Source organism: Lolium perenne, chromosome 7, assembly GCF_019359855.2.
Source record: "Lolium perenne isolate Kyuss_39 chromosome 7, Kyuss_2.0, whole genome shotgun sequence".
NCBI lineage: Eukaryota > Viridiplantae > Streptophyta > Magnoliopsida > Poales > Poaceae > Lolium > Lolium perenne.
Window position 1 is genome coordinate 295,703,246 of NC_067250.2, and position 12,284 is coordinate 295,715,529.

Consider the following 12,284-nt stretch of genomic DNA (forward strand, 5'->3'; position numbering starts at 1 on the left):
CCCGCTGGAGATGCCCTTATCTACCTACGTGTACATGTACTGTGTCTCGCAAGCAAAGAAAAGAAAAGATATTGTTTATGGTATAACAGCTATATCTTCTTCTTTTCTTAATTGGACAAACAGACGTACTGTTTATGCACTTGCGTGGTCCATGTCAGCAGTTTCAGCTGATGAGACGAGTTCAAAGATCAAAGTTTGCATGCATGGGGGCACAATCGCAGAAGATACACGGAGAGGAAAAGAAAAGATATCTCTGCTGCTGCTAGCTGCCTCCTGCTCTTGCTCCTGCATGTATGGTTTCTCCTAGGGCAGAATCAGATAGTAGTAAAGCTACCATTTTAATTTGTTAATGATTTGGTATTGGTGAGACTGAGATGTCATGTTATGGCTGCAAGGAACACAGAGCCCCTGACCATTTCGCTATTGGGCTAATTCCACTTTAAGTTGATTCTTCGGTGTGCACGGTATGAAAATGGATAAAAATGACTCTTTGCATGACGCTCCGGGCTAGGGCCCCATGCAAGGTAGCATGGTGCCTAGCTAAGCTTTTTAATTCCACCTTGTCGACAAAAACGCGGTGCGCAACGACATTAGCGTCCGCGATTATTATTTTTTTGAAAATCATCTAGATTTTTAAAACAAAATTTGACATTCATCTAGATTTTGTAAAAATTCTCAAAATTCAAGTAAATTATAAAAAGAAATTGGTAACTAATGGCCGGTATTCTCATAGGCCGGTGTGTTACGTGTGTACCGAGAAAACCGGTTACCGGCAATATTTCAAAAATATTGTCCGATTAAAAAATAGCTATGTGCGTTGGTTCCGCTCCGAGTTGATTCTTTAGTGAGCACAAGGTGAAAATGGATAAAAAATGTTTCCATATAAAATATTCATCTTAAAATAGATTGGATATGCCAAAATTTCACAAAATGGCGTCTTTGCATGACGCCCCTCGGCGCCAAGATAGGTAGTGGCGTAGTGCGGCATCATGCAAATAAGCCATTTTGAGTTGCAGACCTTTTCCTGAGCATGTTTTAAGACTAGCCATAGTAAAGAGTAATATACATATAACACTAGTCTATATTACTAATTGATTTTATAGTGCATAGTAATTTAGGTGTAGTATCATGCATGAGTGTATTAATTAGTTTATAGACTTATTGTATCTTGAAATAACATAGCTAGTTACCACAAATATTTTCTTCATTTAATGCATGTCATGTCATTAAAATGCCTAGTTAGCAATGCATGTACTTCCATTTTACTATCATAGTTATTCCCAGTATGAGTTGTCTAAGGGCATCTCCAACGGGGTAATGTAAACGGACGCTGAGCGACCGTTTGCGTCTGTCCGTTCAAAAAATGCGTCTGGGCCCTGCTCCAGCGGGGCAATGCATAGTGACCGGGCCATCCGCGGAGACGCAAACCTATTCCAAATATGCGCCTCGGATGCGTCTATAGGGACGTTGCATGGACACGCAAAGTGTCCGCTCGCGTCTGCCGGTCGTTTCGTCGGGTCCGCCTGGTAGCGACACAGGCTCGATGCGTCTTCTCAGGCGCGCCAGTGACTGGAGACGCTTCGTTGCTTCGGCAGTCTGCGCCACCTTAATGGTGATGCCTCGCCTACCGAGCCGCTGCCGCTCACCTATGCCAATGGAGTAGTGGCGATACCATGCGTGTCACGCCCGTCGCCTGCCTCCGGCTTATATAAAGAGGGTGTGCGCTCGTCTTCCTCATTCACTCCTCCACACAAACCCTAGCCGCCACAATCTCCACCGTAGCGCTGCCTAGCTCTTCCTGCGACGCAACCTACCCCCCGAGAAAGTCCATGGTGGGTCCAGGTGGCCGGCGAGGCGGTCGAGGCCGCGGGCGTGGGTGCCCCCGGGTCGAGGCCGCCGAGATGGACCAGCTACGGTCCCACGGTCGCCGTTGTCGTCATCTTCGCAGGAGGACCGCTGCTTCGAGTTCCTCCTTTGTATCAACGAGGACCCCCTCGGCATCAAGCGGCTCCCGGACAAGTTCGTCGATGGTGTCGAGACGTCCCAATTGCATACCAGCTGCAACTTCTTGTTCGACGGGTAGGGCAAGATGTGATAGAAAACGAGTATTGGTAGTGTATCACGTGTGCCTCTAGGGTCACCGTGGGTATGTATTTATATTAGAGTTACAAGGGTACAAGGGTGAGTCGGTTTGGTTTACAATACAACTACACAAACCGACTCATATACAAGTTGGATATCTATACATACACATATGTTTATCACCCTCCCTCAATCTCAACTTCGGAGAGGTTGAGATTGCGCCTACAAGAGGTAAACTGTGGCAATGGTAATGGCTTGGTGAAGATATCAGCTAGCTGATCCTTGGAGGAGATAAATCTGATCTCAAGTAACTTCCGTGCAACCCGTTCTCGTACAAAGTGAAAATCAATCTCAATATGTTTTGTGCGAGCATGAAACACAGGGTTGGCAGAAAGATATGTAGCTCCAATATTATCACACCATAAGACAGGTGGACGTCTTTGAATTACTCCAAGTTCACCAAGGAGGGCTTGTACCCAAATCAACTCAGCAGTAGCATTTGCAAGCGACTTGTATTCTGACTCCGTACTGGAACGAGACACAGTAGCCTGTTTTCTGGCACTCCAAGAAATCAAATTGCCTCCATAGAATATAGCAAATCCCCCCGTTGATCGGCGGTCATCAGGATCACCAGCCCAATCTGCATCAGAAAAGGCAGAGAGGAGCGGCAGGGTAGAGGAGGGACGCAGAAGTAGTCCATGTGACAGAGTACCCTTCACATAGCGAAGAATGCGTTTGACCGCCGACCAATGAGCACATCTGGGAGCATGCAAGTATTGACACACCTTATTGACAGCAAAGGACAAATCTGGTCGTGTCATTGTAAGATACTGAAGGCCTCCTACAATACTGCGATAACGAGTAGATTCTTCAGGAGAAAGAGGAGTACCATCATTAGCCGAAAGTGTTTCAGAGGCAACCATAGGAGTAGTAACCGGAGCACACTTCTGAAGACCAGCTTTTAGCAACAATTCTGAGGCATATTTGCGTTGACTCATGAGAAGACCACCTCCTCTTGGCTTATGTACCTCAACGCCAAGAAAGTAATGGAGCGGACCAAGATCCTTAAGAGCAAATGTTTTACCAAGCTGATGGACCAGACGATCAGTAGCTGCAGACGAGGAACTCACCACAATGATGTCATCAACATAAACAAGGAGGTATAGTGTGAGTTCAGGCCGTCACAGGATAAAGAGAGATGTGTCAGCTGTGGAAGGTGTAAAACCAAGGGCTGCAAGTACGGAGCTGAGTCTGGCATGCCAAGCACGCGGGGCTTGCTTAAGTCCATAAAGAGCCTTGTCAAGCCGGCACAAGAACCCAGGGTAGCTAGGATCCTCAAACCCAGGAGGTTGTCGCATAAACACCTCTTCCTCAAGAATTCCATGAAGAAAAGCATTCTGGATGTCAAGCTGCCGAAGATGCCATCCCTGAGTAAGTGCCATTGATAGTAACACGCGAATAGTAGTGGGTTTGACAACAGGGCTGAAAGTATCCTCATAGTCGAGTCCCTGTCGCTGCTTGAAACCTTTTGCAACTAGGCGAGCTTTGTATCTGTCAATGGACCCGTCAGCTTGCCTTTTTATCTTGAACACCCATTTGCAATCAATGATATTCACTCCAGAACGAGGTGGAACCAATCGCCATGTCTCATTTTTCTGAAGGGCAGTGTACTCGGCTTCCATAGCCAGGCGCCAATGTGGGGATGCAAGGGCAGCACGAAAATCATATGGCTCAGTAGTGAGCAGCGTCGGATCAGAAGACTTGGTAGTGCTCCAGGCAACAGTGCCATCAGTGCGAACCTTCTTCTGACGAATTCCACGCTGTAGGCGTGTAGTCATGCGAGGCTGATCGACCGGGGAAGGCCCAGCAGTAGCTGTTGGGGAAGGGGCCGAAGTGGTGTGCGACGGAACTGTATCCGCCGCACCGGTCGTAGACGAAGCCGAGCTGGGCGAGCTGGGCGACGCCGGCCCAGGTCGCTGAGTGAGGCGAGCAGGGGAGCCATCGTCTGCATGGGTTGCATGCAGATCGACGTCCGCGTGAGGCGCGCGATCGACGTCCTCCGGTGTAGTAACAGAAGGAGTAGTAGGCTCCTCGTCGAGTAACTCAAGACGTGCTCCGCGCCCCGAACCTGCACCATGGTTAGCCAACAAGCTAGGAGTATATGCGGCATCAACAAATTGGTCAGGAGTGAGAAGTAGATTATTAGAGGAGGATGGTGTGGTAGGAGACTCAGCTATGTGGGAGAAGGGAAACACATTTTCATCGAAAACAACATCCCTGGATATATATACACGGTTTGTAGGAACATGGAGACACTTGTAACCTTTGTGAAGAGAGCTATATCCCAGAAAAACACACTGTTTAGATCGAAACTGAAGTTTGCGATTATTGTATGGGCGAAGGTGTGGCCAGCAAGCACAGCCAAACACTTTAAAAAATGTGTAGTCTGGTGTTTCACCGAGAAGACGCTCTATAGGTGTTTGCATGTCTATCACACGACTAGGTAACCTATTAATGAGAAAACATGCTGTAGAAAAAGCATCGCTCCAAAACCGAAAAGGGACACTCGCATGAGCTAAAAGAGTGAGACCAGTCTCAACGATATGACGATGTTTACGCTCAGCGGTGCCGTTTTGTTGATGTGTATGAGGACATGAGACACGATGTGAGATGCCAATGTCATCAAAGAATTTGTTTAACTTGAGATACTCACCACCCCAATCACTCTGAACATGTATGATTTTTTTGTTGAGTAACCGTTCAACATGTTGTTGAAACTGAAGGAAAACTGCGAAGACATCAGATTTATGTTTTAGGAGATAAAGCCATGTAAAACGACTATAAGCATCAACAAAACTCATATAAAACTAATGACCACTAACAGAGGTTTGGGCAGGACCCCAAACATCTGAGTAAATAAGTTCAAGAGGTGAAGTGGTAACACGAGTAGATAATGAAAAAGGTAACTGATGACTCTTGCCTTGCTGACAGGCATCACACACTAAGTTTACAGCTTTATTGTCCGAAACTAAAGGAAGCTCATGACGACGCAGAATATGTTGAACAATTGGCGAGGCTGGATGTCCTAGACGTGAGTGCCACTGATCACGTGACACCTTGATACTGCTGAAGGCTTGCTTGACAGTGGATGGAGAGACATTGTAAAGGCCTCGGCGTGTGCCCCCTCTAAGAAGAACCTCCCTGGTTGCCCGGTCCTTAATAAGAAAATACCATGGATGGAATTCAAAGAAAACGTTATTATCAAGTGTAAGACGTTTGACAGAGAGTAGGTTGCGAGTAACTGATGGAACATGATGAATATTTGTAAGGTGTAGAGGTTTGGATAATGTAGGGAGTAAGGATTGACCAATATGTGTAATGCGCATACCTGCACCATTGGCTGTTTGGACGGTGTCCTGGCCTTGATATTTCTCCTTGATGGTTAGTTTGTTGATGTCGTTGGAGAAGTGATCCGTCGCTGCAGTGTCCACATACCAGTAGGGGTCAACTGGATATGAGGAGGTAGAGGCGCCGGCATGAAAGGCGGCGACAGGGGAGTTGTCGTTCCAGGCAGCGAGCTGGCGATCCATGTTTCGACCATCATTGCCAGTACCCAGATAATTTTTCTTGAAGCGTTTGAAGCAGCAAGACGCGACATGCCCCTCCTTGGAGCATATTTGGCACACCGGTCGTGAGCCTCTGGCACCACCTGTAGGACGACCGCCCTGTTGTCCCTGTGGACGAGGGGCAGAAGGCGGCGCTGGGGCCTGAGGGCGATCACCAGTAGAGTTGCCCTGGCCGAACCACTGCTGGGGCGGAGCTGACGATGATGGCTGGTGGGTAGAGGCGCGTCCAGTAGCGCGCGAGGTGTAGTTGGCGGAGTGAATGTAGACGCCGAGTTCCGCGCGTCTTGCCTCCACGCGCTGCTCTGTATTGAGAAGCTGCGCGTAGACGTCGCGGATGGGTAGAGGGTCGTAGGCAGGACGTGCGGAGATGCGATCCGCGAGTGCGTCATAGTCCCCATCTAAACCTCCGAGCAGAAATTGATTGAACTCTTCCGGCCGGAGCGGCTGTCCGATGGAGCTGAGGACATCTGCGAGGGATTTGACCCTGTTGAAGAAGGCGGTGGCGTTGGGGAAGTCATGCTTCTTGGTCTTGCCATGTGCAGTGCGTATCTGCATCACCCGTGCCGACGACTGCGACGCGAAGCTAGCCTCCAGAGTCTCCCAAGCCTCCTGCGATGTAGGGATCATCATCACCATGCCGATCACCCCTTCCGAAAGAGAGGAGACAATCGCGGAGAGGATCGATTGATCCTGCTGATGCCAAGCAGAATATTTAGGGTTGGCGATGATGGAGGCAGGGGTATCATCTTTCGCCGGAACTTCAAGTTCCTCGGGCGGACAGGGTAAGGACCCATCAACGAACCCAAAGAGGAGGTTGCTGCGCAGGATTGGATCAACCTGCGTGCGCCAGTAGAGGTAGTTGTCCGGTGTAAGCCGAATCGTGAACTTGTTGGTGAGGTCGATGGGCACATCCGGGATCCGCGACGTCAACATTACGCGGGCGGCGCTGCCCTTGCTCATGGAGATGCCGGCAGGAGTAGTCTTGCCGGACGAAGCGGTAGAAGCCGGGTTGGAGAGCGCTGAGGAGAGGCCAGAGGTAGTCATGGCGTCGCTGCGAACTCCTGGCGGCGGCGGCGGCCGAGATTGAGAAACCTAGGCGGCGGCGGCGATGTAGGCGGAAGCGAATTTAGGGTTTAAGCTCAGATACCATGATAGAAAACGAGTATTGGTAGTGTATCACGTGTGCCTCTAGGGTCACCGTGGGTATGTATTTATATTAGAGTTACAAGGGTACAAGGGTGAGTCGGTTTGGTTTACAATACAACTACACAAACCGACTCATATACAAGTTGGATATCTATACATACACATATGTATATCAAGATGTACCTGCACACCGGGTGGGATAAGTTCTCCCGCGGCCTCGCGTTCGAGCCCGGCTGCTAGCTCACCTTCCTCTACGAGGGGGTGGCGATATGATCGTCAATGTGTTTGACGACACATCCTGTCGCAGGCACTACCACACCGACGAGTCCGGCTCGGACATCGACAGTTAGAACTGTCAGATTGTATTTCTTTGTAGCGAATATGGCCATGTGCCAATTGAAGCGGCTAGTGGTGGTTTTTGGATGTTCATGCTCGAAAGGAATAACAGGACTATCATTATCAGCTGAATTTTTCAATTTGGGTGACTGAGAGTGCGTGGGAGTGTTCTTTCTTGGCAGCGAACATACGAAAGCAGCGAAGTCAACACCAGTTAGGTTTCCTCATTTTACAATATTTTAACTATATATGTATTAGTTTGTGTAAACTATGTTTCAAACGACGCATTAGTTTGTGTAAAACCATGTTCCAAATCATGTATTAGTTTGTGTAATACTCTATGTTTAAATGAAAAATAGAAAAAAAAGTAGAAAAAGAACATCCCAAAAATGTAAACGGACCAACGGACAAAAAATAACAATTTCCGTGGCCATCAGACGACGCAAACGGGCGGACAATTTAGGCGATCGTGTGCTTGTCGGCAGCCTCGCTGGACGAACTGCTGATCCCTGAGCGTCGTCTGAACATGCATGCCGCTGGTAAGCTACCAGGACACGCCTTGCATGTCGTCGGTCGGTCGGTCGGGCGGTCGCGCGCGTGCATGCAAAGGTGCGCACGCGTGCGTGTTCTGCGTGCGTGCGTGCGGCCGTGGACACGTGACGTGAGAACGCGCCACGGAAATTAAGCCAAGCTCAGTCAGGAGGAAGAAAATATCGTGCATGCATGGTGGCAGCAGCTCAGGATACTTGCGGCTTGGTACCACATGGGGGTCTCCTCCAAAATAGGGAGACGATACGAATGTCAGTCATGGAGAAAAAACGAGTCGTGAAAGGTCAGTCGCCCGTTTGAAGGTTGCGGCCGGTCTTCTTTTTCAACCATCTTTTGACTCTCGCGTGCGAGCTAGTGCGCATGCGTGCGTGTCCAAAAGGCAATCCATATCCACCGGCAAAAAAGGTGGTTCATAATATTCGGTAGGTTTTCTTTTTTACAAGCCAACCATTTTTAAAATTGATCAAATTTTAACATAGCTTATTTTTTTAGAAAGTCAAACTGTTTTAAGTTTGACCAAACTTTTATTAATAATCACTAACACGCAAAATATGAAATCAATATCATTAGATAGATAATAAAATATATTTTTATATGGTATCTATAAAATATCATGTTTGTTGACAGATTTTTTGAAAAATTTGGTCAAACTTCACTTGGTTTAAATTTTCAAAAAAATAAGCCTTAAGCCCTTGGATGAAGAAAACATTAATTTAGCGTCATAATTGCTGCTATTTTTTCTAGGGAGTTAATCAGAGTTGAAAAAGTTTAAATTAACATATACTCCCTCGTTCTGATTTAGTCTAAATTCTAATAAAAATGGTATTCCATTTATTAGTACTACTTAGATATACGAACAATCAATCCAAGCTACATTGAAAATAACAACCTCTAACAAAAAGAGCAAAATCACATCGTTTGCAGTGTTGTTGTTGATTAAAAACTAAAATATAGCATGTTTTAGAACGAATTTGGATCTAGAATGTAGACTATTTTAGAATGGAGGGAGTATGTAAGATGTATTGTTTGAGGGAACGGGCTCAACCCTCTAGGGTGTTTTGTCATATATTTATATAGGGATATCAAAGGTACAATATATACTAAGCTACAATACCGTATATACATGACTAACACCCGCCCTCGATCTTAAACGTGACTTGAAGTATCAAGAAGGGTAAGATTGCACCGGCAAGCCTCAAACTGTGGCAAGGACATCGGCTTGGTGAAGATGTCTGCAAGCTTATCTTTAGAAGAAATGAACTTGATTTTTAGTAACTTATGTGCAACACGTTCCCTTACAAAGTGATAGTCAATTTTGATGTGTTTTGTTCGGGCGTGGAATACCAGATTCGCTGAAAGTTATGTACCACCGATGTTATCATACCAAAGAACTGGAGGCTGATCTAGGGAGATTCCCAACTGATGAAGCAAATGCATGAGCAACAGCCTTGTACTCAAATTCAGTGCTACTACGAAAAATCGTAGCCTGCTTATGAGTGCTCCAAACAATCAAACTAAATCCAAAGAACACATCATATCCCCGTGGTATCAATTCCCCGTGGATCGTGAGGACTTCCAGCCCAATAAGTGCCAGAGTAGGCAGAGAGCACAAGAGCTGAAGGAGGAATAACAGTCCACGGCTCATTGCGAAGAAGAGCCAACGAGGAATGCTCATAGCAAATTAAAACGTGCGTGGCTCTGCCGACAGATCAGCGAAGGCATGCGACATACAAGATCTCCTCTCCATCGACGTTTCGGACTCAATGGAGCACCTCGCGCGCGACCCGGCTCCTCGAACTCGGGTATACCACCTCATGGCCGAAGGGATGTCTTTCAAGGTCACGGTCGCTCTCCGTGCAAGAAGGTTGGAGAAGTGGATCCGTGCCGTGAAGAGGGACTATCTCGACAAAGCACCAACCAAGTGTGTCGGCTTGGACTGCAAGTTAACCGAACCTCGCGAGGGTGATTAGCGCGCCGCCGTCCTTCAACTCTCGGTGGCGTCCGAGAATTTGATATTCTAGATTTGTCAGGCTGATGAAGTGCCACAAGTTCTCAGGGAGTTCGTGCAGGACGAGACCATCAGATTCTGCGGCGCGGCTATCGGCAAGGATGTGGAGATGCTGAGTCCCTACGGTATCCATATTACTTCTGCTTTCGACCTCCAGAAGATACTCCCGAATCCCAAAAATATTCCCATTCCAATTCTATATGATCTGGAGAATTCTATCATTGGGACAAATCTTGAGAAAAAGAAGAGGAAGAAATACAAGAAGAAGGACGCCGCGCAAGAAAAACAAGATGAACTGATATTTAGGTGGGCCAATGTTCCATTGAGCTACGAGCAAGTGCGCTATGCCGCTTTGTACGATCACTGATAACCCACAAGTATAGGGGATCGCAGCAGTCTTCGAGGGTAGTATAACCCAAATTTATTGATTCGACACAAGGGGAGGTAAAGAATACTTATAAGCCTTAACAACTGAGTTGTCAATTCAGCTGCACCTAGAAAAGCACTAGCAACAGGGGTGATGTGAAAGTAGCAGTAATATGAGAGCAGTAGTAATGTGATAACAGCAGCAGTAATAGCAATATGAGAGCAATGGCACCAGAAGATAGTTGATACTACTTCCAATGACATATAGAACGAGTATGTAATGATGAGAGATGGACCGGGGTTCCCAGCGATCTACACTAGTGGTAACTCTCCAATAAGTGACAAGTGTTGGGTGAACAAATTACAGTTGGGCAATTGATAGGAATCAAAGCATTAAGACAGAACATCCAGATTATTAATTATGTAGGCATGTATTCCAATTATAGTCGTACGTGCTCGCAATGAGAAACTTGCACAACATCTTTTGTCCTACCAGCCGGTGGCAGCCGGGCCTCAAGGGAAACTACTGGATATTAAGGTACTCCTTTTAATAGAGTACCGGAGCAAAGCATTAACACTCCGTGAAAACATGTGTCCCTCACATCACCGCCATCCTCTCCGGTTGTCCCGATTCTTATCACTTCGGGGCCTTTGGTTCCGGACAGTGACATGTGCATACAACTTGTAGATACAATCTAAGCAACAATATAGAGCTCAAATCTAAGATCATGCCACTCGGGCCCTAGTGACAAGCATTAAGCATAACAAGATTGCAGCAACAATAACTTCACAAACTTTATAGATAGACTAATCATAATGTATCATCCATCGGATCCTAACAAACACAACACCGATTACATCAGATGAATCTCAATCATGTAAGGCAGCTCATGAGACCATTGTATTGAAGTACATGGAGGAGAGTATACCGACATAGCTACTGCTAGAACCCGTAGTCCATGGGGGAACTACTCACGGAGCATGATGGAGGCGATGGCGTTGATGGAGATGGCTTCCGGGGGCACTTCCCCGTTCCGGCAGGGTGCCGGAACAGAGTTCTGTCCCCCGAATTGGAGTTTCGCGACGGTGGCGGCGCCCCTGGAGTCTTTCTGGAGTTTCGTCAATTGGTACGGTGTTTTTAGGTCGAAAGGGATTTTATAGGCGAAGAGGCGGCGCAGGGGGGGCACCTAGGGGCGCCTCACCCTAGGCCGGCGCGGCCAGGGTCTGGCCCGCGCCGCCATGTGGTGTGGTGGCCCCTTGGCCCCTCTCTGACTCTTCTTCGGTGTTCTGGAGCCTTCCGGGAAAAATAGGAGGTTTGGCGTTGATTTCGTCCAATTCCGAGAATATTGCCCGAACAGCCTTTCTGGAGCCAAAAATGCAGAAACAGAACTGGCACTGTGGCATCTCGTTAATAGGTTAGTTCCGGAAAATGCATGAAATCATCATAAAGTGCAAGCAAAACATGTAAGTATTGTCATAAAACAAGCATGGAACGACATAAATTATGGATACGTCGGGGACGTATCAGCATCCCCAAGCTTAGTTCTTGCTCGTCCCGAGCAGGTAAACGATAAAAAGAATAATTTCTGTAGTGACATGCTACTTACATAACCTTGATCATACTATTACAAAGCATATGAAATGAATGAAGTGACTCAAGGCAATGATCTATAGTTGCTAACAAGTAGATAACATATAGCAAAACTTTTCATGAATAGTACTTTCAAGACAAGCATCAAAAGTCTTGCACAAGAGTTAACTCATAAAGCAATAAATTCAAAGTAAAAGCATCGAAGCAACACAAAGGAAGATTTAAGTTTCAGCGGTTGCTTTCAACTTTCAACATGTATATCTCATGGATATTGTCAACATAGAGTAATATGATGAATGCAAATATGCAAGTATGTAAGAATCAATGCACAGTTGACACAAGTGTTTGCTTCTAAGATGGAAAGAAGTAGGTAAACTGACTCAACATAAAGTAAAAGAATGACCCTTCGTAGAGGGAAGCATCGATTGCTATATTTGTGCTAGAGCTTTGGTTTTGAAAACATATAGAGAGCATAAAAGTAAAGTTTTGAGAGGTGTTTGTTGTTGTCAACGAATGGTAATGGGTACACCAACTACCTCGCCAACCGGACTTTCAAGAGCGGCTCCCATGAATTATTTGC

At 46.6% G+C, this 12,284-nt stretch overlaps 1 protein-coding gene across 1 annotated transcript; it reads left to right on the plus strand.

Moving 5' to 3' along the window:
- Nucleotides 1-9,502: 9,502 nt before the first annotated feature.
- LOC139833984 (uncharacterized) lies at nt 9,503-10,114 on the plus strand. Its single transcript, XM_071824367.1, has 2 exons — nt 9,503-9,660; nt 9,796-10,114. Exons 1-2 carry the CDS (start codon nt 9,503-9,505, stop codon nt 10,112-10,114), a joined length of 477 nt encoding a protein of 158 aa, XP_071680468.1.
- The last annotated feature ends 2,170 nt before the right edge of the window (nt 10,115-12,284 follow it).